This window comes from Hemibagrus wyckioides, linkage group LG29, assembly GCF_019097595.1.
Source record: "Hemibagrus wyckioides isolate EC202008001 linkage group LG29, SWU_Hwy_1.0, whole genome shotgun sequence".
NCBI classification, from domain to species: domain Eukaryota; kingdom Metazoa; phylum Chordata; class Actinopteri; order Siluriformes; family Bagridae; genus Hemibagrus; species Hemibagrus wyckioides.
Window position 1 is genome coordinate 9,324,837 of NC_080738.1, and position 26,383 is coordinate 9,351,219.

At 38.5% G+C, this 26,383-nt stretch overlaps 1 protein-coding gene across 5 annotated transcripts in view; it reads right to left on the reverse strand.

Moving 5' to 3' along the window:
• Nucleotides 1-165: 165 nt before the first annotated feature.
• The window catches only part of LOC131349345 (collagen alpha-1(XIX) chain-like), a 90,941-nt gene continuing 64,723 nt past the window's right edge, over nucleotides 166-26,383 (reverse strand). For 2 of the 5 annotated variants that reach the window (XM_058384951.1, XM_058384950.1), the window contains 14 exons: nucleotides 21,279-21,329; nucleotides 20,652-20,684; nucleotides 19,544-19,570; nucleotides 19,029-19,082; nucleotides 17,876-17,920; nucleotides 13,511-13,555; nucleotides 13,343-13,405; nucleotides 12,903-12,938; nucleotides 10,726-10,770; nucleotides 10,059-10,193; nucleotides 5,232-5,298; nucleotides 4,838-4,978; nucleotides 3,496-3,573; nucleotides 166-1,436 (listed from right to left, as the gene is read on the reverse strand). In XM_058384951.1, the coding sequence (XP_058240934.1) occupies nucleotides 1,336-1,436; nucleotides 3,496-3,573; nucleotides 4,838-4,978; nucleotides 5,232-5,298; nucleotides 10,059-10,193; nucleotides 10,726-10,770; nucleotides 12,903-12,938; nucleotides 13,343-13,405; nucleotides 13,511-13,555; nucleotides 17,876-17,920; nucleotides 19,029-19,082; nucleotides 19,544-19,570; nucleotides 20,652-20,684; nucleotides 21,279-21,329 (921 nt within the window). In that variant the 3' untranslated portion in view covers nucleotides 166-1,335. Of the gene's footprint in view, nucleotides 1,437-3,495; nucleotides 3,574-4,503; nucleotides 4,527-4,837; nucleotides 4,979-5,231; nucleotides 5,299-5,577; nucleotides 5,669-10,058; nucleotides 10,210-10,725; nucleotides 10,771-12,902; nucleotides 12,939-13,342; nucleotides 13,406-13,510; nucleotides 13,556-17,875; nucleotides 17,921-19,028; nucleotides 19,083-19,543; nucleotides 19,571-20,651; nucleotides 20,685-21,278; nucleotides 21,330-26,383 lie in introns of those variants that run through there. The other 3 variants (XM_058384953.1, XM_058384954.1, XM_058384955.1) reach the window with 3 other exon arrangements.

Below are 26,383 nucleotides of genomic sequence, written 5' to 3' on the forward strand. Positions count from 1 at the left end.
CCAGTGTAAATAATGTGCAAGGCTTCCAACTCAGTCACTGAAAACAGTGTCTCTGAATCCTGCCAATTAACGTTAAAACAGCTCCGCATCAAAAACAAAACTAGCCAACTAATTAACCAACCAAACAAACAAACAAACAAAACACACAAAACCTAGCAATCTCCAAAGGGGCTTTTTTAATTGGCAAAAAAACAACCCTTGCAAAATCAAAACACTAATAAATAATGAATCACTTTGCATAGAAACATCTCGAATGCAGTAAAAATTGTACAGCATTTGAAAAACATTGAACTGTGAAGATAAGGATGGATTTTCTTTATTCTTAATTGTGTGGAAAGACCATCCTTGAAAAGACAAAAAATTATAAATACTGTAAAATAATAAAATGCATTATAGAAAATCATCAATTATATACTATTTGCATTTAAAACATCCTAATCAAAATATACATAAAGCATGAATTAAATCAAATGTAATAGCTGGTGGGAAGATTTAGTTCAATTGTAAACAATAAATGCATCCCCCTTCCGCACATTTTAAACACAGAAATAAACCAAACTTTTTTTAACCTACTGTAATGTGTAGTTTAGTTGCATATTATTTTTTGTTTGTTGTTTTACCATTTCAGGATGCAGTTAATATCAGATTCCATCACACTGAAAGCAGTAAAAATCCACAGATGGAAAAAAAGTTTAATCAATCGCCACCATATTTACAGAAACAACTAATAAATAAAGTAAACAAACAAACAAACAAACAAACAAGTAAAAAATAAATCCCTTTCTTCATGAACAAGAATAGCGCCCTTCCCAAATACTCTGGCCGGAACTCAACATAAGATAAAAAAAACTTTCATACTTTAGACTAAACCAACGTTGATCTTTACACAGTATGTATTATTATATTTATGTTCTATCAATGTTCTGTAATTTCATCACACCTGTCTATTAAAAAACTTAACCCATCACACCTGATCTATTTTGTCTGTCTTGCACAAAAAGCTGAGGTAAAGAAGAATTTATGAATTTAAGAACCTAGCATGAATATGCCCCCCCCACAAACCCTGAGAATAACTGTCTAGTATGTAATAAATTTGGTCACACATAAGAGAAAATGTATAGTATTTATAAACAGAAACAGATGTGCAATGATGATTGTAAAATAATGAATGAATGAATCATTTCTGTAAATGACAACAATGCAGCCCCAGATCTGGCAGCACATCAAGGAAGATATGCTTTTTTTCTTGTTAGTGGCTGCTGGTTTACACTGAATAAGAGTTGGGCATTTGTTGTTTGTGTAAAAAACTTTGGATAAAAAGCTACAGAATGGACTCTAGATATCCTGGTTGGTGTGGGGTAAAGCATGGGTGCAGTCATTTGGTTCGCACTTTCCCTGTGGGCCCTGAGGCCCTGGGTGTCCTATTCCAGGTGGACCTGGGAGGAAAACAACAGAACTTTAATAAAGATGAATGATGGCATTTTAAACAATTTATTAGGACTACTGTTAACACTGTATAATTTAGGGGCAAGAAAAACATTTATGTATAAATTTGTCTTCATTTAATTCAACAAACACAATTTATGTACCAGGAAACCCTCATGTCTGTGTCACATTCTAGCTCTCCTGTTTAGTATGCTGCCATAGCTAGTCTCCCGGAGTCCTTGCCTGCATGTTGGACACAATGAACACTGACCATATCTCTCTCTCTCTCTCTCTCTCTCTCTCTCTCTCTCTCTCTCTCTCTATCACACACACACACACACTCTCTCTCTCTCTCTCCCCCTCCCTCCCTCCCCCAACATGGAGTACCTGCAGATCTATACAAGATAGTACAACTTGGAAACCATGGAGGTTGCTCTGAACTGCTGTGGCCACTGTTGGGTATCGAAACATTTCTCATTAAACATTTGATGGCTTTGACAGGAACAAATTTCTGTTAAATTTATGCTAAATCTATAATGAATTCAGAAATCACACTGATGCTCATACTTTTATATATAATTTGCACAAAAGCTCTTGGGTACACAATTCCACTTGACTATATATAGTTGTAATCTGCAAGCCACCGGATGAGAGAATGAACCCCAGGAAGGTTTGCCCCCCCCGTAGCCTTTGCTACCAAACAGCCTGCACCTATTTATCAAAGTAGTCAGGCCGGATCATAAAAAAGTTCACCCAGATACCGCGGCACATATATATATATATATATATATATATATATATATATTAAATTTAAGTTACTATTTTATCCCGATTTTAACCCTAATGAGCAAGCCTGTGGCAATGGTGGCAAAGAAAAACTCCCAGTTATGTTATGAGAAAGAAACCTTGAATGAAACCAGGCTCAGAAGGGAACCCATCCTCAGTTGGGTGACACTGGACAAGTAAATAATGTAAATGTAACTAAATGATGTCCTTTCTACAACCGCAACCAACTGTGTCATCAGCATAACAGTGGAAGCTAATGCCATGTTTACAAATAATTGTACCAAGAGGTAGCATATATGTGCAGAAAGGCAGTGGGCCTAAAACAGAATGCTGTGGAACACTGGAACCTAACCTTAGGATGCATAGAGAAGTTACCATTTAAATATACAAATTGATAACGCTCAGTCAAGTAAGATGTGCACCAGGAGAGGGCTGTTCCCTTTAGTCCAACAACATTTTCTAGCTGATCAAGCAGAATCAAGTACAGTCAAAAACTAAGGACAAGCAACCCCAACAAAGTGACACAACCATAAATAACTGCAACACCTCCTTCCCTGACTGTAAGGTGAGGCTGATGAATGTAACTAGCTTTTAGTGTATTCTTTTGGTTTAAGCCATGCTTCTGTTAAACATAGTACATTAGCTGGACTTTATAAAAGAGCAGTACAGAAAAAATGTGTGTTTGACAGGAGCCCAACAGTGCTCATCACCCATTTGGAAAGCATCTGTATATTGGAGGCAGCATGTTGAGAGTTACCCATGGCCTTTTGCTTGCTGGATGCCAAGGCTAGTTTAGAGTCTTTAAACTATGCCTTTGTGATAGTAGGACCAACCCAGACCACCAGTACAACTTCTTATATAGTTATACATCATTAGAATGCACTATGATTGTCCTGCACTCACAAAAAAAACCCTACAATTTTGGAGACAGGCCATACCTGAAGCTTCAACTTTATTCTAGTTAACACCATAGCAAAATCCATACTTCAAACCTAATATTTACTTAGTATTCAATCATCTCGTTAAACTGAGGGCACTCTAGAACTCCAGGCCAGAGACAAATACTAAAGTGACTGTAAAATATTATAGTGACATTGCAAACAGTGTGTTCTATTAGGGAACCAGCCTAAACCTGCACTAAAATTTGTAGCATTTGGTTTTAAACTTATTGAAATAATCAGTATTACTAGTTAAAAAGTCTCAAAGTGGCCACTTGCAAGAAATCTATTATTACACATTTTCTGTTTCATATCATAAATATGATTCTTGTAGGGAAGTGCACACCTGGTGGGCCTGCAGGGCCTGGTGCACCTAAGATTCCCAGGCCTATTTGACCTCTCTCCCCTTTCTGTCCCCGATAGCCTAAACACAAACACAAAACAATAATTTATTTTAATCAAACATAGAATGCATAATTAATCATGCATTTTATATCATAATGTTTGCCATAATGCCAGACACAATAATAATTAATGACAAATGATAACAGATTGGTATAATCACATGTGAAAAAGGCTTTGATACTTTCAATAATGAATATTATTGTATTTCCTTGGGAAAGTTATAAATTAATTTGTCAGTATATCCTAATTTTATTATAAAAATTTGGATTATTTTCTTAATATAGCAAGTTTTACATTTCTGTGCAGGTAATAACACAGAGACAATAAAAATCCTTTGGCATCGCTGAAAAGGGGCTGTTCTTATTGTTTATTGTCAATTCTGACCACTGTCTCTTAAGGAAATCCATTGTTGAAAAGAAAGCATAAGTAATTAATATCTGACTTCCGTGCACAATAACAGTTTTGCTATAGATGCAAAGCAAAGCACAGTAAACAGAGCAGGCTTGTGTACACAAAAACAAACAAGAAAAAATAAATTGCATGTTGTGACAAACCATATTTTGAGATAAAGGAAGAATGGGTATCACTAGTGAATCTACTGATACCCATTCTTCCCTTATCTCAAAATATAGTAGCAATTTTTTGCTACACTCACAAATCTTAATAGATGCAGAACACATAACTATGCACTGTTGATACTGCTCCCAATTACAAGCAATTTCCTGCAAAGGATGTTGAATCCAGCATCTCCACAGATTATAATATTGCATAATGCAGTCTTATGAAAGCCTAGAGGGCAAATACCTCTAAGAAATACTACCACACATGTATTCAATGTGCTTCTCTAATCTAGTGTCACACATCCACCCAAGAACATGCTTATGCTTGGAGCACTCTGAAATGCATTCACTGAGAAAGATTGCATTCGATGGGCAGAAAAGCACTGTACCTTCAGCCTCATATAATGGTTCCCTGTGGTTGTATATATACTTATTGGTGAGTGCTTTCCTGTTTGAAACTCAATACACACAATGTCCTCTGCAGTCTGGCAAAGAACAATTCAATACAACACTGCAAAGATGATGCTTTGTTGTTTTACCCATTTGGTTATAATGTATGATTTAAAGTTCTACACTTACTATGCTTAACCTTCACTAAAAGTGAAGGTTACATAATATTTTGGCTGCATGGAAAAAACTATATATGTGTTCTGTGGAATTACATTAGCTAACAGGAAAGCAGACCGCTCTAGAAATTTTCAGTGTCTTGGTTTTGTCTCCTACCTTGAGGGCCTGGAGGTCCTGGCTCTCCAGGAGGCCCTGGAGACCCATCATTCCCAGGGGGACCTGGGGGACCTTGATAACCATGTGCAGCCAATATTGCTGCTGGCACCTTTTCCACCATGGTGTAACTCGATAACCTTTCTAGAAATGGATCATTAACACAGCATCAGGAACATACATAGGTAAAATAGGGAACAATTGAATGGATACCAAAAGGGTCATGCAATGGATACCAAAAGGGTCACTTTTCTCTTATCATATAAAAGACTCAATTAGAATTAATTAGAATTCATTTCCGATTTACACACAAACACACAATATGACTGAGTGAGAAAGAGCTAAGCAACCACTGTAAAAAATCCTTTTAAACACCTCATATATGTGTCAGATGTACCTTCAAACAAACGCAATACTTCATTTTGAATGAACAGTTTAATTTCCTTCATGGTGTTGTAATCATTCTGCAGGAAATATAAAAACAAGAAACGGGAAAACAAGAATTTTTGAAACATTCAGATAAAATAAACCTCATCCCCACCCTTCCAACACAGAGACACCAAACACAAAAACATTCTTTTTAAAATTATAGTTTTGCATATTAAATAAATACCCTGTTTTGTTTTATAGTTGTGTGAAATTAATAAAATAGTATAACCTTAATATAAATCAATTTTCAAACTTTATATATGAATAAAAAAAAAAAACAAGTGTAACAACATTCTCTAAAAGAGAAGCAATACCTCAGCGATTAGAAGCAGCAGAAGCAGCATGGCAGAAAATGTTCAAAATGGAAGGTTTATAATAACACTGATTATCTCCTCTTCATGGCCCCTGTTAGTGGGTGGAATATATTAGGCAGCAAGTTAACATTTTGTCCTCAAAGTTCATGTGATAAAAGCAGAAAAAATAAGCAAACATAAAGATTAGAGCAAGGTGGACAAGGGCCAAATTGTGATGGCTAGATGACTAGATCAGAGCATTTCAGGTCAAGTCAAGTCAAGCTTTTACTGTCATTTCAACCACATATAGCCGACGCAGTACATAGTGAAATTAAACGTTTTTCCAGGACCCTGGTGCTACATAAACAACATACAACATATAATTACAAAACAGAAACAACAACACAGAGCTAGGGACAGAAGTTTGTCCTAGCTACATAAAGTGCAACATGTGCAACCGAGTGCAAACAGTGCAAAGACAAGACAGTGCAACAACAGGAAGTACAAAAAACAACACAAGACAGGACAAACATGTGCAACTACACAAAATGGACTGTGCAACTTGAGAAACTGTAAAAATCTAATAACATGTATGTTTGTAAATATGTATATATATATACACACTATATTGGCAAAAGTATTCGCTCACCTGCCTTGACTCGAATATGAATTTAAGTGACATTCCATACCTAATCCATAGGGTTCAATATGACGTCGGTTCACCCTTTGCAGCTATAAAAGCTTCAACTCTTCTGGGAAGGCTGTCCACAAAGTTTAGGAGTGTGTTTATTTTTGACCATTCTTCCAGAAGTGCATTTGTGAGGTCACACACTGATGTTGGACGAGAAGGCCTGGCTCTCAGTCTCCGCTCTAATTCATCCCAAAGGTGTTCTATCGGGTTGAGGTCAGGACTCTGTGCAGGCCAGTCAAGTTCATCCACACCAGACTCTGTCATCCATGTCTTTATGGACCTTGCTTTGTGCACTGGTGCACAGTCATGTTGGAAGAGGAAGGGGCCAGCTCCAAACTGTTCCCACAAAGTTGGGAGCATGGAATTGTCCAAAATGTGTTGGTATGCTGAAGCATTCAGAGTTCCTTTCAGTGGAACTAAGGGGCCAAGCCCAGCTCCTGAAAAACAACCCCACACCATAATCCCCCCTCCACCAAACTTTACACTTGGCACAATGCAGTCAGACAAGTACCGTTCTCCTGGCAACCACCAAACCCGATTGACTCTGCAGAAAGTTGGTCACCTCTTCGCACTATGCGCCTCAGCATCCGCCGACCCCGCTCCGTCAGTTTACGTGGCCTACCACTTCGTGGCTGAGTTGCTGTCGTTCCCAAACACTTCCACGTTCTTATAATACAGCTGACAGTTGACTGTGGAATATTTAGGAGCGAGGAAATTTCACGACTGGATTTGTTGTACAGGTGGCATCCTATCACAGTTCCACGCTGGAATTCACTGAGCTCCTGAGAGCGACCCATTCTTTCACAAATGTTTGTAAAAACAGTCTGCATGCCTAGGTGCTTGATTTTATACACCTGTGGCCATGGAAGTGATTGGAACACCTGATTCTGATTATTTGGATGGGTGAGTGAATACTTTTGGCAATATAGTGTGTATATATATATATATATATATATATATATATATATATATATATATATATATATAATAGAGGCGCTGCTGGGCTTTGTTCTTCTTGGAGCTGGTGTTGAGTGACGAGCTGAAGTTCTCTGCCAGATGAACATCTCTGCCAGATGTTCTTGCTGATGAGACCCACCATGGTCGTGTCATCGGCGAACTTAATAATGTAGTTGGATCTGTGCATTGCTGCACAGTCATGTGTCGGCAGAGTGAACAGCAGCAGGCTGAGCACACGGCCCTAAGGGGCCCCAGTGCTCAGTGTGGTGATGTTGGAGATGCTGTTCCTGATATGGACTGACTGAGGTCTCCCAGTCAGGAAGTCCAGGATCCAATTGCAGAGGGAGGTGTTCAGGCCCAGCAGGCTCAGTTTCTCAATCAGGTACTGAGGGATGATTGAATATGCTGAACTGAAGTCTATAAACAGCATTCGTACATATGAGTCCTTATTGCCCAGGAGGGTGAGGGCCAGATGGAGGGTTTTGGTGATGGCATCATCTGTGGAGAGGATTAGGATGATATGCAAACTGCAAGGGGTCCAGTGAGGGTACTAGCTGGGTCTTCATGTGTCTCATGACGAGCCTCTCAAATCATTTCATCACGATGGCTGTGAGTGCGACGGGATGGTAGTTATTGAGGCAGGAAACCGTAGACTTCTTCGGCTTGGGGATGATGGCCATTGTCCTGAGGCAGTGCTGCTCAGGGATGTCAGTGAAGACATTCGCTAGCTGTTCTACACATTCCCTGAGCACTCTGCCAGGAATATTGCCTGGTCTCTATACGTCAGCCGTGGATAGACAGAGCACCTGATCGTTAGGAGGAGGGATGGTCTTTCTCGCCATACATTGTTCTATACCTTGAACCGAGTGTAGAAATCGTTCAGCACATCTGGGAGGGAGGTGTCACTGTCACAGGCAGGTGATGTGGTCTTGGAGTTTGTGATCGCCTGTATGCCCTGCCACATGCACTAGGAGTCTCCACTGTCCTGAAAGTGGCCGTGGATTCTCTGGGTGGAGTAGTAGCGTCTGGCAGTCGTACACATGAGCACCACTGTCTTTGGTGTCCATCTACTTTGATAATTTGGGCTAAAACACAAAATAGCACCATTTGGGATCAGGAGTGGCTGCTGCGTGCTACTGCCTCCAAAACTGTAGCTCTTGTGGGGTGTTCCCGGTCTGCAGTGGTCAGTAACTTTCAAAAGTGGTCCAAGGAAGGAACAGTGGTGAACTGGCGACAGGGTCATGGACGGCCAAGGCTCACTGATGCACGTGGGGAGTGAAGGCTGGCTAATCCAAAAGCCACTGTTGCTCAAATTGCTGAAGAAGGAGCCAAGCTTCGCAATCTGGACATGGTCTATACTAGCTGTCTACACAAGAGATAGCAACATCATCAAGGACCCAACCAACCCAGGACACAGACTGTTTGTGCCCCTCCCATTGGGCAAAAGATACAGGACAATCAAGACACACACAAACAAACTAAGGAACAGCTTCTTCCTCAGAGCTGTACCCTGCATCACAGCCCCCCCCTTCCAGAATTATAACGGCTAATAGTTAAGTTGTTACCCCCCCCCCTCTCCACCAAGTTGCTGCTAACACACTGATCACTGTGCAATACTTCCTCACTCTCATTAATACCTGTTTTCACTGCCACTGTTTTTGCACTCAGATTCATGACCCACTGCATACATCACCCTGTATATTCTGTGATATTTTATATTGTAGTTATTTAGCTTCTTTATTTTCTCTGTATATTTTTTATATTTTATATTTCCTTTTGCTGCTGGTCTCTGAGAACTACCAAACAAATTTTGTTGTATCACTACAATGACAACAAAAAATCTTTTTTATCTTTATGGATCAGACTTGTTTATCCAGCACATCCAACAGATGCTTAATTGGATTGAGATCTGGGGAATTTGGAGGCCATGTCAACACCACAAACTCACTGAAATGCTCATCAAACCATTCCTAAACCATTTTTGCTTTGTGGCATGGTGCAATTATCCTGCTGAAAGAGGCCACAGCCATCAGGGAATACCGTTTCCATGAAAGGATGTACATGGTCATTATCCACATGGATGGCAGGACCCTAGGTTTCCCAGTAGAACATTGCCCCTGCCCACAGCCTCTGCCATGTTTTCCCCAGGTAAGCGATACACACGAATACGGCCATCTATGTGATGTAAAAGAAAACTTGATTCATCAGACCAGGCCACCTTCTTCTATTGCTCTGTGGTCCAGTTCTGATGCTCATTATTGTTACCACTTTCGGCAGTGCACAGGGGTCAGCATGGGCACACTGACTGGTCTGTGCCTATGCAACCCCACATGCAACAAACTGCACTGCACTGTGTCCTCTGGCACCTTTCTATCAGAATCAACATTAACTTCTTTAGCAATCTGAGCAACAGTAGCTCATCTGTTGTATCAATGATCCTTGGCCACCCATGACCTTGTCGCCGGTTCACCACTGTTCCTTTGTTGGACCACTTTTGATAGATACTGACCACTGCGACCGGGAACACCCCACAAGAGCTGCAGTTTTGGAGATGCTCTGATCCAGTCATCTAGCCATCACAGTTTGGCCCTTGTCATACTCACTCAAATCCTTACGCTTGCCCAATTTTCCTGCTTCTAACACATCAACTTTTAGGACAAAATGTTAACTTGCTGCCTAATATATCCCACCCACTAACAGGTGCCATGATGAGGAGATCATCAGTTTTATTCACTTCACCTGTAAGTGCTCATAATGTTATGCCTGATCAGTGTACATCATACTCTACACTGACAGGTGAAATAATGAAATAAGCTTCTTTTTCATTATCTAGTTTGAAACAAGAGATACATACCAGCAGTGAACCTACACCAGGTTGACCAGGATGTCCTTTCTCACCAGGAATACCTGGAGGCCCAGAAAGCCCTCTTTCTCCAGGTCGGCCCCTCTCGCCCTGAACACCTCTCTCTCCAGGGATCCCAGGATCACCCTGAAACATTTAATCACTGGCACAATGCAAATGACAGAGCACAATGGGCAAGCATTTATTTTTTAGATTTTGAGTGATAATTCACTAGAACATGCAAGGAATTCATTTAAAAAAATCACTGTAGCTCTTATCTTACACGTTGCACTTTATGTAGCTATGACAACTTTGTCCTTAGATCTGTGTTGCTGTTTTGTTTTGTAGCTATATGTTATGTTGTATTATGTAGCACCAGGGTCCTGGAGAAACGTTGTCTCATTTCACTATGCATCAGCTACATATGGTTGAAATGACAATAAAAGCTCCTTGACTTGACTTGATCTTTTGGCATGACTACTTGAAGATTTACAGTATATACATTATTGGGCCACACAATATATTATTCATATACAGAGCGTTCAGACAAGAACATGATGATTTTCTGAATTTCTGAATTAATTACTACTTATAACTCTTAAGATAACAGCTGATTGTTTTAACCATTTCTCATGCCTCTCATGTCTCAAGCCATGTACTCAAGAACACAAGAGCTTACCCGCTCTCCTTTGGAACCTCTATCACCAGGTCTGCCAGCTGGTCCCTTCAAGAAAAAAGAAATATGAAATACTGGAAGGCACCAGGTAGAGACAGCAAGTGGCAGTTGAGTTTTTTTTTAGAGGAAAGTGGATATTAGCAAAAATAGTACTTTTGGTGGATTAAGACAAAGGCCTTCTCACTCTACCAGTGCATAAACACAGCACAGCACTGTCCTGCTTACTTTTATAAAATGTACCCTCACCCTTGTATGTAAAGGAACACCTTTACTCAAACTCATTTAATGCTCATGCATATTTATGCAGATAACCAATCAGCCAATCATGTGGCAGCAGCACAATGATGCTAATACAGATATAAAGATTCATTTAATATTTATCAGACATCAAAAGGGGAAAAAATCTCATTTCTATTACTTTAACCATGGCATGATTGTTGGTACATGATTGACTGATTTGAGTAATTCAGAAATTATTAATCCATTAATGATTTTGACAGTCTTTAGAGTTTACACAGAATGGTGTGAAAAATAAAAAAAAATATCCTGAGTGCATATGGTATACAGGATAAAATACCGTTTATGAGTGAGATCAGAGGAGAATGACTACACTGGTTAGAGCAGACCAAAAGTCTATAGTAACTCAAATAAGAACTCTATACAGCCATGGTAAGCAGACAAGTGCTTCAGAACGCACACACAACACACAACTTTAGGAGGATGGGCTACATCAGCAGAAGACCACACCAGGTTCCCCTTCACTAGCTAAAACAGGGCACAGAGGACACAAGACCAGAAAAACTGAACAGAAAACTTGCATGGAAGCTACAAGTTTGTGCTAAAACCTCTGATTCATTTTCAAATCCATTGGAGTGTTGTCTGAACACTCTTCAAAAGATGTGAAAAAACCTTTTGTACTAAGCAGTTAACATTGTTAATATTACAAATTTACTTACACTTAAAAAGGGACCTTAAAATACTGCAGACTCTTGAATATTACTGTGGAAGTAGGGGCATGATCAAGCACCAATTTGTGAAAGGATGGCGAAGCCAATTAATGTTACTGGTAAGGATTGCACTCCTGCAGGAAAGTTTGCTAATGAATCTTCTGTGTTTCAGTGAACAGTGATGAGGATAAAGATCTGAGAGACCTCAAAAGAACATGGTTCAGAACTGTGCTTCAGTATGTGTGTGCATACAGGCTTCAAATACTACTGCTAAAAACAGGAAACAAGAGCCATGGCCTAGAGGGTTGTCCCATGCCTACCTCTCGTTCCCCTGTTAGAGAACTGGGTTACATATGTAACCTGGTTTAGCTCCCTTTTAAGGGAACTCGACACTGCATTGTGGCTGATGCTGTGAGAACACTTCAGCATCTTGTTTCCTTCTTAGGGAACCAGCTTACATATGTAATCTTTTGCAGTTTTCCTTGGTCAGCCTGGTGCCTGGTTATTGGCACACTAGTGGTTTTTTCTTTTTCAAGACATTCCAATTTGCTGTATTGATTTCCCAATGCTAGCGCAATGGTGCCGAATTTTCAATTCAATTCAATTTATTTGTATAGCACTTTTAACAACAGACATTGTATCAAAGCAGCTTTACAGAAGCATAGAAACAGACAAGGCAAAGAAAGTTTGAAGTAAAGTTACTGTTTTATCCCTATTTTATTTCATCCCTATGATTTTATCCAAATTATTTTCCCTCTTTTATCATAATTTCTTTATAATGGTTTGCTTTTCTCTCATAGGCAGCTCTCTTGGTCTTCATGTTGGTCTATCCTTTTAACAACAAATGTAGTCTTCAAAGGCAAAACCAAGACTTCAAACCAGGAGAAGACATTCATAGCTTCTGACTGTTAATAATCAAAAATCTAACTGGGCTGGGCAATGGGAGTCAAAGAAATACCATTTTACTTTAATGTTGTGAATTCAGCATTAAATGCATGCACATTTGCCATTTTGTTTACTTGAAGCTAAGTCAGCTGTGTAGTACTTCAAATGAAAGAACATCATGTTCATGTTACAGATCAACTGTAATCTTTACCAGACTAAAATTGCATGAATGTAAATGAATTTATGCTTCTCCTCCTTTCCTTATTCCTTTTGCCTTAAAGGCTCTATATGAAAAAAAAAAGTATATTGTGGGAGAAATACATTTCTTAAGTGCAAAGATTTTCTCACCTCATATCCGGGAATTCCATCTTTTCCAGACCTACCCTGTAGTAGGAAAAGAATTTAGTGGGGCCAGTGAACTCTTTGGTATGACTACTTACTTATAGCTGTGTTTCCATTTTATGTACTGCCTTAAAAGACTTGCAGAAACATTGATGCATATCTCCCAAAAACTGATTATAAATTTTCTTTTGCCATTATTAGCTCTTTAATGTAAATCGGTGTTCTTTGTCTTTTTGTAATTTAATTGTAGGTCTCTTTAATAAGCAATATTTCTCAATCCCAGAAGCAGTGTTTCCCCTTCTCTAACACACTTTATTTATATCAATACCTCTAAAACTGAAAACTATAACTGCACCAGGTCATACATAAGTATATGTATAGACACTGTTGCACTACAGTATAACAGAATGCAGCAGTTTGGGACAAAATTGGGTGTAATTTCTTACAGGTACACCTGGAGGTCCTTCAGGTCCAGGGAAACCTGTCTCTCCCACAGGCCCTCGCACTCCCTGAAAGGAATAATAAAAGAACAAGTATTACAAATGGACTATAGCCGCATTCCTCCTTATACAACCTGATGTACAGCTGTCAGTGAACGTAAAAATTAAACTTACTGGTTCTCCTGGAATTCCTGGCTCACCACTGGTACCAGGTTTCCCCTGCATGCCCGAACAAGAAACAAGTTAGAAAGCCTAGCCTGACAAGGTTAAAATATATTCTTGTTTAAGTTGTTTGTGTGCTAATCAGAGCAAAACAGAGAAGTACAAAAATACTATAGACAATAGATGGTTGTGGGTATGGAGAAGGTTCTATGGCAGACCAAAGAACAATCATTCAAGTAAAATAATGTGAAATTTTCACCACTGGTCTGAGTGGTGGATGTAGATCCTAAGAGCCTGGACTGGGCATAGCAGATGAAGCCTTTCTAACTTCTCTGAGGCTGACACTAAGGACTCAAAAGGAGCATCAGACAACCCTTCCAAGATTCCAGGATTCCCAAGAATGAACTCACGGCCTGTAGATAGGACTTAGATGTCTGGCGCCAAAAAAACAGAAGCGAGAAATGAGCGGATGCCTCCCCAAAGAAGCTCTCTGGACAAGAATCTCCCAAGGAGTGCATCGAAAAGAAACCTTGGCACTGTCTGTAACATCTTGTCCAGCTCCCACGGAGCTGGAGATGTGAGGGCAAATCAGTGGGGACAGTGGGTCGACTTCTCTGAGGTGAACAAATCCCTCAACCTTGGGTGTACCTCTGCCATATAGCCTCCACCAACTGAAAGTGGAGCTGCCACTCCCTGGGCCTCAGCCCCTGCCTCAACAGAAAGTCTACTTTCCAGCAACTGTTGATCAGAACAGCTAGAAGGAATTTTATCCCCATTTTCTTTTAAGATTCAGTTCATGGACAGGTGTCCTAACATATTCCTTTAGAATTCCCAGGTATAGTTATGAATTCATTGTTCCATCAATGTTGGCAAGCCATCCTGGCCCAGATGCAGCAAAACAGGCACAAACCATGATACTACCACTACCATGTTTCACAGATGGGATACGGTTGCAGTGTTTTCCTTTCCCCAAACAATGCTTCTCATTTAAACAAAAATTTGGTCTCATCTATCCACAAGTTATTTTTCCAGTAATCCTCTGGATTGTCAACATGATCTTTAAGCAAACCTCATATGGGCAGCAGTGTTCTTTTTGGAGAATAGTGGCTCTCTCCTTGCAACTCTGCCATGCACACCAAGATTGTTTAGTACTCTCCTGATGGTGGACTCACGGATATTAACAATAGCCAAGTTAAGAGGCCTTTAGTTGCTTAAAACACTTCCTCTGCAACTGGATTCTGGACTTCCTCACTGAGAAACTTCATTCAGTCTGGATCATGAACAGCATCTCCAGCACCACCTCTCTGAGCACTGGGCCCCCTGTGTGCTCAGTCCACTGCTGTTCAGTCTGCTGAATCACGACTGTTTAGCAATGCACCGCTCGGGGTGGACCCCATTATCAATGGGTCAATTTCTAAATTAATGAATCTAATAACTAATTTAGAATCATCATGTTCTGATAACCTGCACATTGTCTGGTCTCAAGCTATAGGTACTGAAATTGATGAAGAGACATGGAAAAAAGTGCTGAATAGGGTCCACTCTTCATCTCTCTGTGCAGATCACGGGCTCATACAGTGCAAGGTTGTTCATAGAACTCACTGGTCCAAGAGAAGGTTGGCTTGGGTCAACCTGTGTGACAGATTTCATTCTGGACCAGCCACTCTAATTCATATGTTCTGGACTTGTCCAGCTCTGACATCCTTTTGGAAACAAATCTTTGCCTCACTGTCTGCCATCACATCTGTAGATATACCACCATGTCCACTTACTGGGTTGTTTGGCGTTTTGCCACCTGACTGCTCTATGCTCTCTTACTTTTCTGACTTTGTTGCATTTTTAACTCTTTTGGCTAGGCATCTAATCCTATTGAATTGGAAAAGTCCTCACCCCCCATGTCATACTCACTGGATTAGAGATGTTCTCTATTTCATAAAATTAGAGAAAATTAGGTACTCTCTACAGCGTCCAAATGCTACTTTTCGTACAATTTGGCGGCCCTTTAGTGATTATGTTGAAACTCTCAAACTTGACCCAGCTGTCTTTGAATGACCTGCCTTCTTACCCCCCACCTGCCCAGCACTTCCGGCATCCCCTTTCTTTTTGATCACCAATCTAGAGGTGGATACTCTATATTGAATTGCTCTGTATTGAATGTTTGTTCAGTGAGCTGATCTGATATTGCATTGTGAAAGAATCCCTTTTTTTAAATTTTATTTATTTACTTTTTTTTTATTTTATTGTGTCTCGTGTGTGTTTGTGTGTGTGTGTGTATATATATATATATATATATATATATATATATATATATATATATATATATGTTCCTATTTCTTTTGCCATGTCTTGTTGTTTTTCCTGTGAATATAAAAATGAATAAATAAATCACAAAAAAACCCAAAACAAGCTGTGCAGCTTGAACCACATCATCATAAGCCCACACACCCCTCACACCCCTCACACACACTGAAGGTACTGAAGTATTCGGGCACTCAAAACCAGACTGTGTAAAAGTTTCTTTCCTCAAGCCATCAGACTCCTCAACACCCAGAACTGAACTAAATTGACACACACACACACACACACACACACACATATTCAATATACATCTATGTTTACAGCACCACTCATATAAACACTGTTTATATGCTGTTTTCTCCATTCAACTGCTGCTATTGCAAGTGCATATAAAAATCGAATTATTGTTTACTTTATCTTCTTATTTGCACAATGTCAAGGTTTAAACAGACTGTACACTGGTCGGTGCTATTTTTTTTGTCTATCCTGTAGTGTATTGTATTGTCTATCTGCACTTTTTTTTATCTTTTGTCTTGCACTGTTTCCACTAGGTTGCACACTTTGCACTTTATGTGGCTAGGACAATGTTCTTTTAAGTCCTTGGCTCTGTGTTGTTTAATGTAGCTCTGTGTTGTTTTATGTAGCTCTGTGTTGTTTTATGTAGCACTATAGTCCTGGAGAAATGTTGTTTCATTTCACTATGTATTGCATCAGCTATGTATGGTTGAAATGACAATAAAAGCGTCTTGTCTTGACTTGAGAAGGAATCTAGCTCAGAACAGATGACCACTTCCCTGACAGCACTCGGTTCTTGCTTGGATCAGAGGAGAGCAAGTTTCTGAATCCTTAACAAACCCCCAAAGTCAGAGTTGCCTCTGCCTATTCAGCCTGCAATCCCCATAATTGAAGCCATCCTGCCGCTTCTAGTCAGACAAGGGACCTGAGACACAAAGCACAAATATCTGACTCACTTTGGGCTTAACAGCCAGGCGAGAGTGGAGCTTTTACATTTAGAAACACTTACAATGTATGCAATCATACATTGTGAGTGACCAAATATGCTCTGCCGCCAAACAACACTAGAATATTGTTTGCTAACCTTTATAGCAATAAATCACACAAAGTAGACGGACAAACACTAAATATACAGAAAATCCACATAGATAGCTTTCTGAAGACAAAGCTTGGGTTTCCATGATGTGGATGCCCTTTTATGGTCGTGCTAACCTGACAACAGGGTGTCAAATAGAATTAGCATTAGCATTTCCACACATCTTGTGATGGTGTTCCCCTAGTGTCAATCCATGCTAAAGCACTGAGTTCCCTAAAAAAGGGAACTTCCATTATTATTCCCTGATGTCTTTTGTTGTGTTAGCAGTGTGTTTTAGACAAAATGTTTCAGTAGATTTCTGAGCTCATTCTACTACCACCATCAGCAGTCCTGAAATAGACCTGAGCCTATTCCACAAGCATGCAATGCCAAGCCATAACACTACCTCCTGCTTGACCCATAGTATCAGTTCATGTATGTTTTGGACTTGAGTTGATCCTTTCCATATATGTTTTGGATCATGAGTAGATAATGCATAAATTATATTTCAGTGTAAATGACAAACAAAATTGAACTGAAACTTAAACTGTTTTTAGTGTGGTATGGAAACTTTTCCAAAGGATGGAGAGAGGTGGTGGAAGGATATATCTGTTGGATTATTAAGACAGTGTTCTTTGCAGACAGAAAGGGTGTGGATAGTATTGTATTTGTTAAATATTTCCAAAAAGTATTTGGATTATATTACAATTTATGTACTCTGATAGAAACAATATTATTATGGTTACCCTTTGCCCTTCAACTGGTTTTCATTATGCTTTAATGCTCATTAATATTTTCAGTACTTATTGTACTCGTATACTACAAAATTTTGTTCCAATGCTTTGAAGACTGCTAGAACAACTCAGTCTCTAGATTATAGTTAACAACTGCACACCTCAACACTACAAAAAGGAAAACTGGGGATAATTCAGGTGGCATGCACTTAAACTGTATTAAGTTGTATAATTAAAAAAAGAATAAATACATACAATAGGGCCTTGGACTCCAGGTGGACCAGGTATGCCAGGGTCTCCCTAGAACAACAAAAAACAATCAAGAATAAAATATATAAATCTACAGATTTTACATGATTTCACATAGCTTGTTAATGTTATGTAGCTTTATTCCTTTTAAATGCTAGCCATATATACAATATACGATTAAACATCTTAGTCAACAAAAACTGAAAGTGATCACTTTATCAGACAGATCCTGTGCATTGTGTGGGATAACCCTTTGACCAGCTCCATGGTTTCTCTGTAAGGTCATATCAACCACCTTTGTGACTTTGTGGCACCTTTGTGTAAGTCACTCTGAATAAGGGTGTCTGTCAAATGCTGTAAATATGAATGTAAATGAATCAAATAGTTGACTTCACAACATCACATGAAGGGGAACCACAAGACCCCTGCTATGCCCAGTGCACACCTTAGTAGCGGTTTATGTCATTTATCTTCCTTGTGTAAGCAAATACCTTTTTCAAAAAAATAACCTATCCTAGTAAAGAGAGTGTAGCAATCATATCTGAATGCCCTTTCAATCATTCTTTGATAAACTTAGGTCCAAGTGACCTAGGAGGTGTGAAACAGTATGTTAGGTTATGTACACTATATTGACAAAAGTTTTGGGACACCCCTCCAATCATTGAATTCAGGTGTTCCAATCACATCCATGGCCACAGGTGTATAAAATCAAGCACCTAGGCATGCAGACTATACCGGCAAATAAAATGAATGATGACTGACTCTTGGCATCTGTGGTGTTCTTCCTCACACCATTCTCTCTTCATTTTGCCTTATATAATGTGACTGTATCTGTATGCTTTGCAGGTTTTCCTGGCTAAGCTGTGCAGCACTTTTCATTTACCTTTTTAACCCTGCTGAATCTGTAATTCTTAAATATAATCATTATATATTGATATTTACAGCCTAACCATGTAATCACTTTAGGTTTTTCTTTGGTCTCTGGACTGTTCCAAACATAAATTAGAGTAAAAGATTTCTTAAAATATGTAATACCACAAAATTCTAAATATTTTTTCAATGTTTTTAAGGAGTTTATTTAAGGAGTTTGCCCAATTTTGGTCACATACACACCACAGATGGACCACTGACTTGAACACAATAAATGAGTTAAACTTACTTTAGAGCCAGGCAGTCCTTCAAAGCCTGGCAATCCCATTGGACCTGGTTCACCCTGGACAAAGAATACTTAAAATAAAGTCTCACAATAGACTGCCCAAATAATTACATATACATACATGTCTTTTTGAAAGGGAAAAACACAAGAAGGAAGCCTTTAAATAACCTCAACAGACTCTGAGACATTATTCAATGTCTCATTTGGAACATCCAGTGTTCCATCTGGATTACATAAAATAAAAAAAATTCAAAAACAAAGAAACACAAAAAATGCTCCAAAAACAAAGAAACACTGTTCTGTGGAGCGTGAAGCCTTGCAGCACAGAGAAATTAGGTGTTGCAGAAACCTGTGAAGGTAAAGGTCACACATGCATATTGTAGAGAAAGTGTGCTAGAAGATGTATTTATGGAAGCTAACCAAAAAGTAAAGTACAGAATATTTTTCACTTTACATACAGTGGCAGTTGTGAAACACATTAAAAATATTATAAAAATACATAGATATCACCAACTTACTACGTCCCCTTTATCTCCTTTGGGCCCCTGAAAACAAAGAGAAGTAGAATTGTTAGTCATCAAAAAGAACTACACTAAACAGGCAACATTTAGTGGAAAACCTTAGTGTGATTGGTCAGGTGTCCACATGCATTCAGACAAAATATGGCTATGGCTAATTATGTGCAATAGTGCAGTTATCTGTTGGACACTGATATAACTATATAGAACACTTTATACAATTTAGATAATAGCTTAAATAAAGTGTCTTCTTTGAACAATTTCCCCATTGACTCATTCTATTCAACCCTGCCAAGATAAAGTGCTACAGCTGGCTTCAGTGAGTTTCTGTAGCCAGTACATTGTTTTGGAGAAATTTTGTCCCACTCTTCTTTACAACATTGCTTCATTTCATTGATGATTGAAGGCATTCATTTATGCACAGCTCTTTTAAGATCCCACCCACAGTATCCTGATTGAGCTGAGATGTGGACATTGTCCACATGTCCATTCTACCACCTTGATTTTCCTAATTTAGCCATTTAGTTGTCAGTTTAGCCATGTCAGTTTTCTGATGTGATTTGGATCATTGTTCTGTTTCATGACACAATTATAGCACAATCATTAACTTATGAAGTTGGACAAATGGCCTTCCAATTGTCTCAAGAATATTCTGGTATAAAGTGGAGTGCATCTTTGTCTCATCTTTGACTGTCCTGTAGGTGCAAATCAAACCCAAATCATCACACTTTCAGCATCATGCTTGATAAACAATGTGTTTGTGGAGATACACTGTGTTTGGTTTTGGTTACTGTGTTCTGTGAAATATGGCACTGTGCATTATGACCAAGCACAAAGCCGTGTTTGTGTTTAGAAAATTAAAACGTTGAAAAGCAAAAGTAAATGCTAAAGAAAACAAGGGCCTTTTGAGTTGTTCCCAGCTTGCCTCCACCAGATATTAATTGTTTGTTTACAGAAGTTGATGAGGACCACCCAATTGTTATTGGGTTCTGATAATTAAAAACACTGAACTGAAGGAGGCTGTCCTTTCCTATTTTTCCCCATGACTGTAATGTATTATGTATTATTATTATTTTCATTTTAATTTAGTCCAGAATGTAATGCATACCGGAGGTCCTGGTGGTCCTGGGTGTCCACCATTCTGCACAAAAAAGCAATATGTAATTTAAACATACATATTATCTTGCATGTTGTTATTTTGAGATGTATGAATTTCTTTGGATGATGATTCATTGCTTCATTTTCAGTAACTGCTTTATCCAAGTCAGAGGCAAATGGATCAAGAGCCAATTGATGTGACATAGGAATGCATCCTGTATGGGAGGCACCATGCTCACAAACACATTCATTTACAACTTGGGGAGGATTTTGAGTGCCAATCAACCTACTGGAATGTTTGGGTAGTAAAAGGAAACTAGACAAGGGGCTTAGCATCCAAAGAAAGCCTGGAAAGCAACTGTCAGAATAGGGAAGGAAGCTTGTGTTTAACATTACATTATCTTGCATTAGTAATGTTTACCTATTATATGGAGACATTTTAGAAACATTGTATTTAGAGAGATTTTAACTGTGCAAACAGTATATATAAAAAACACAGAAATAAAGAAAGCAATGAATAAAATGTCTAATGTTTCTAAGTAAACTGTCTTTGCTGAATCAAGGCACATCAGTTAAAAAGACGTTTTTCACATAAAAGATGCTTGTCACTATTTTCATTCCAGAAAAAAAAACAGACCTGAAGCTTATATAGACTGCTCATTCCATTCCCATCCACATAGGGGGCACCCTGCAAATACAGTAATTAGTTAGTGGACTCATTTTGTCCACGTCAATCCCTGATGTCAGGCAACACATTTGCATAGAAAAAGTTAAACATTCCTCATACAGTGATGACAAAGCTTTACTAGGTATAGGATAGACAAATGTGATTAGATATATATGTATTCTTCTTTCTTCTATTTTTATAAAAAGAAGAAATGTTATTTCTTTAAGGGTATATATTCATATGATATGTTTAACAGTGACACAAAAATAGCTAACAAACAAGAAGATTTCAGTTTCACAGACCATGTAACAATAGACAGTTACAACCAGTAGTTGTGATATAAAAGAAAAGAAAAGAAAAGAAAAGAAAAGAAAAGAAAGCTTCTTATTATCCTTTAGGAAAATACAGGAGATGGACAATGAAATGGAAACATTGGCTAATATGGAATAACCCTATGGAAGTTTCACACCTCTATATGCACAGCCTGGTGGCTAATCCTCACTGATTTCACACTCTATTAGTAAGATCACAGGGTGAAGGTTGACGTAGCAGAGCAATAGCACAGCTGTACATAAAATATTGCAATCCACACAAAATAATGAGAGACATATCAGAGTTTAAAAGAAGGCTTTAAAAGAAGAATTGTTGGTACTTGTCTCACTGGCACATCTGTAACCAGAACAGCAAGTCTTTGTGGTGGATCAAGAGCCACAGTATCCAGAGTAATGTTGGCACAGCACCATGAAGGACGAACCACGTAACTGTCGATGCAAGGTGAAGCTATCTGAAAGGGATGTGTACCTTGACTCTCCAGTTTCCACTAAAACTGTTCGTCAGCAGAATATTGACAGGCTAAATAGGTTCTGATGAGTCCACCTTCACTGTTTGTCCCACATCCGGGAGAGTTATGGTGTGGAGAAGCCCCAAAGCAGCTTACCAACCAGATAGTTGCATGCCCAGAGTGAAGCCAGGGTGGATCAGTGATAATTTGGGTTGCAATATCATGGCATTCTCTAGACCCACTGCTTGTGCTAGATGGGCGTGTCACTGCCAAGGACTTCTGAACCTTTCTGGAGGACCATGTGCACCCAAGGTTCAAACAGTGTATGCTAAAGTTTGTGCCATATATCAGGATGGTAATGCACCAATACACACAGACTGGTGACAAAGATTATTAATAAACATGAAAGTGAAATGAACATTTCCCATGGCCTGCACAGTCACCAGATCAGAATAATATTGATTTGAAGGAGCAAGTCAGCAAGCATTTTCTTCAACAAGCATCATGTAGTGAACTGGCCAATTTTCTGCAAGAATGGCTCAACATCCCTCTGGCCACTGTTCAGGACTTGTATCTGTCATTCACAAGACAAATTGATGCTGTATTGGCTGCAATAGGAGGCACTACAGCATACTATTAGATTATTGTTGTCTAAAACCAGGTTTAAATTCCATTGTCCAACCCCTGTAAAGTCTTTTTTAACAAGATTTCATTCATGGAAGCAAATGATTGAGAGGTTCTGAGAAGGAGAATTGAGGGCAGAACAACTTTAAATTGTTACTGAGACCAAAATAAATACATAAATGAATGAAAGCTAAAAGCTTTAAAAGAATCCTAAAATGATAATGATTATAATGAACCATTTCAACATGCTTAGTACTGGGTTCCCTTTTGAGACTGGTACCGCTCATGGTTTCTTCCTTGTGTTGTCTTAGGGAACTTTTCCTAGTCACTGTTGCCTCTGGCTTGCTTATTATGACTCTAAATTAATATATCTATATCTGGATTTCTGGAAAGTTGCTTTATGACAACCTTTATCAACCTTTCAGTAAAATTGTGTGTAAATGTGTAAGCCAAACCGAAATAAAAATTATTTGCCAGATTGTGAAAAGTTTTGGAAAATGCTGATTTTGCTTAAACTAACATGTTTATGTTGACTGATGCCGATCATCTGTAAATTACAAAACGCATGCACCAAACAGCTTATTTGCATTTGGTGATGCCAACAGTACTCGATGACAGGACATACAGTACCTCAGTTCCTAACTTGAGGACTTGAGGAGTGTGGTATTACCAGGCCAGAGAGAAGCAAACCAACAACTGCTGAAACAGATGGAAAGAGTGGCATCAGTATGGTGTTGTGAGGTGTTGTAAATCTTCCAAGTTAGGAAAAGAAGAAGGTGTTTATAGACAAGAGTGCCTTATTCCCAAATGAGTCAGCCAAGAGCTACAGTACCAAAGAAAAAACACCTCAAATGGAGCTAAGACAAGGAATTCTTGGGGCTAACATCTGTGTGGGACTGTAATGGCCTCATTCCACATGGTCTTGGATAAATTAATTCAATGCACATGTTTACATGATTGCATTACAAAATTGCTGCAGACTGATGATTTATTCTGCAGCTCTCCCAATCTGCATTTGTATATAATCAGCAACAATATTCAGTTTGTGGTATTCAGATGACACTTGGGTATTACGGGACCCACTGTGCGCCAAGCAAACATTCACCAAAACATTACCCCACCACCAACACTAATCTGAACTGTTGATACAATGCAGGTTGGGTCCATAGATTAATGCTTTTAACACCAAATTTGATTCTACCTTCTGCAAGTCACAGGGGAAATCAAGATTAATTTCTTATTTTTCTACCCTTCAACTATACTTTATATGTTTAGTGAGATTTGGTCCACTGTCACCGAATAACTGCTGCTCACCGCATGTTTTCTTTGCAGAATTTTGTGTAAACATTGTTGGGCATCTTGTGGGTTCCTAATAAAGTGGCCAGTGAGACTATAATTGTGACTAGTGATATAATTTAGTGACTAGTATAAAAAGTATGAATAAAATGCTTGTTATAATTTTAATCAGCATAGATTTATCTCTATATACTATTGGAAAGTAAAGAAAGAAAGTGAGCAGTCAGTCAATAATGATAGAGCAGGAACTCTCTGGATATAATATCCTGGACAAGGCCTTTAAGATTAGGATGGGAGCAGGAGCATTTAGACAAAAACACTGGAGCAGATGTCTCAGGATGTGGTGAGGATTGACATCTTCAAGTTCAACATAGATAGTTTAGGAATTTGAAAAAGCTGAAAAAAAATGAAAAATTAATAGTTTAATTAATCAGGCTTAATTGGTGCTGGGATTAATAGACTATAGTTGGATGGTGTGAGAGGGGAAACTGCAGTGGTGGAATGAAGGAAGGTAAAGATTTTGGATAGAAAAAAGGGAGATTTGGGATGAATGAGAGGGATTTTAGAAAGAATAAAGAACAAATAACGAAGTGGATGAGATAAATTTGTTTATGTATGTATGTATGCATGTATGCGATTATTTTTTTCTGGTGGGACTGTTTAGCTAATCAGATGTGTGTATGTCTACCCATGGTCAAATCAATAGGGGTCAGATGACTTTCAATAGTCAGAGAGCATGGCACTTGCCAATTGTATAGCACATATGAGGCCAACAAAACTTATGTGAGTGTCTAGCACAAGGGTTCCCAAACTTTTTCTGCAAACTCAGAAAACTCATTTTTCTCTTAAACCAGGATTTAAGCCTCATCATAGCATAGAGACATTGCTGGTTAAAGTGGTGCATTACTACTGGACTTTGATCAGGGTTGTGTTTCCTTGCTTTATTAGTGCTGTTAACACACTAGGTCATACTGTTCTCTTTGACAGACTAGAAAATATTGTTGAAATTAATGGAACAACCCTCTTCTTGCTCAGGTCTTATTGGACAGATTATCAGTTTGTAAAAGTAAATGGTGACCTCTCTAAGCATATTAAAATAAAGTTTAGTATTCTGCAAAGTTCTGTTTTAGGCCCATTCCAAGTTTTTATTATTATTATCATTCAAAGAAGGATAGCCTTCTTTCAAAAGCTAGTTCATTCTTTTGTTACCTCTAGGTTGAAGCTTTTTGTGCTAATATGGAAAAAAGATTTCAGCCCAGGGATGCAGTCATTTATGCACACAAATTGGTTTAAAATGTAATTTTACCCAGCAAACTGGGTCAACATATAACCCTAAATTCCTGAGTTAAAAAACTTGTCCTGGTTTGTTTCATAGTCGCTCCAAATTCTGGCTTTCCAAATGGACTCAAACTGTGTTATTTTTAACTCAATAAATTTTGTGTGTATGGAACAAAAAGGAGAGTAGTTGAAATAGGAGAGATAAGTCTAAGGTAAAAGAGAGAAGTCAGTTTTAGGAAGTGAGAAAAAAAATGTATATACAACATTGAATGCAGAGACACTGAAGATGCACTGAAATATAGAGACAGGTACAGCATGTTGGACTTACTGGCATGCTGGCATACTGTAGCGATATCAAAGTGCCTTTGGTGAAGCTGAATCTTGTTAATATTTTTGTCATGGTAATATTTTTACTACTTTGTCGTATAGCAGGTTTTAAAATATCTGGACATCTATCTAGAGTTCAAATGAGCAAGCAAGAGGCAACAGAGGTAAGGAAAACACTAGGAAAAACCCTTGAGTCGAAGTAAACTCAAAGTTGGGCAATGGTCCAGTCAGCAATGGGGGAAGATCATGTTGTTCATTAACAAATCATTTGTTACCAAAATTGCTGAGGTTTAAGGATGCTATAGTTCAGAATACACATAATAATCAGTATCATTCACTGTATATTAAAAGTTAACACACCCTTGTTAAAATGGCAGGTTTTTGTGTTGTAAAAAATTAAACCAAGATAAATCATGTCAATAAAAAATAATTCAAGAATATCCTTTACCATCAATGTGAAATTATAGTTTACGAAAAATAATAAAAATATTCAAAAACTTTTTAAGGAAAAAAGGTGAAAAAACCTTACAGTAACCTAGCTGCATAAGCGTACATACCCCTAATACTTTGTTGAGGCACTTTTTTATTTTATTATACCACTCAGTTTTCATGGATTTATCAACATAGCATATCTTGACTTGGCAATATTTCTCACTCTTTCTTGAAAAAATATTTTACAAATTCCATCAAATTGTAAGTGTCCTCTGTGCATAGATTGCTTAATGCCAGCCGACAGATTTTTTTTTAAACACGTTCCACTCTAGGTTCT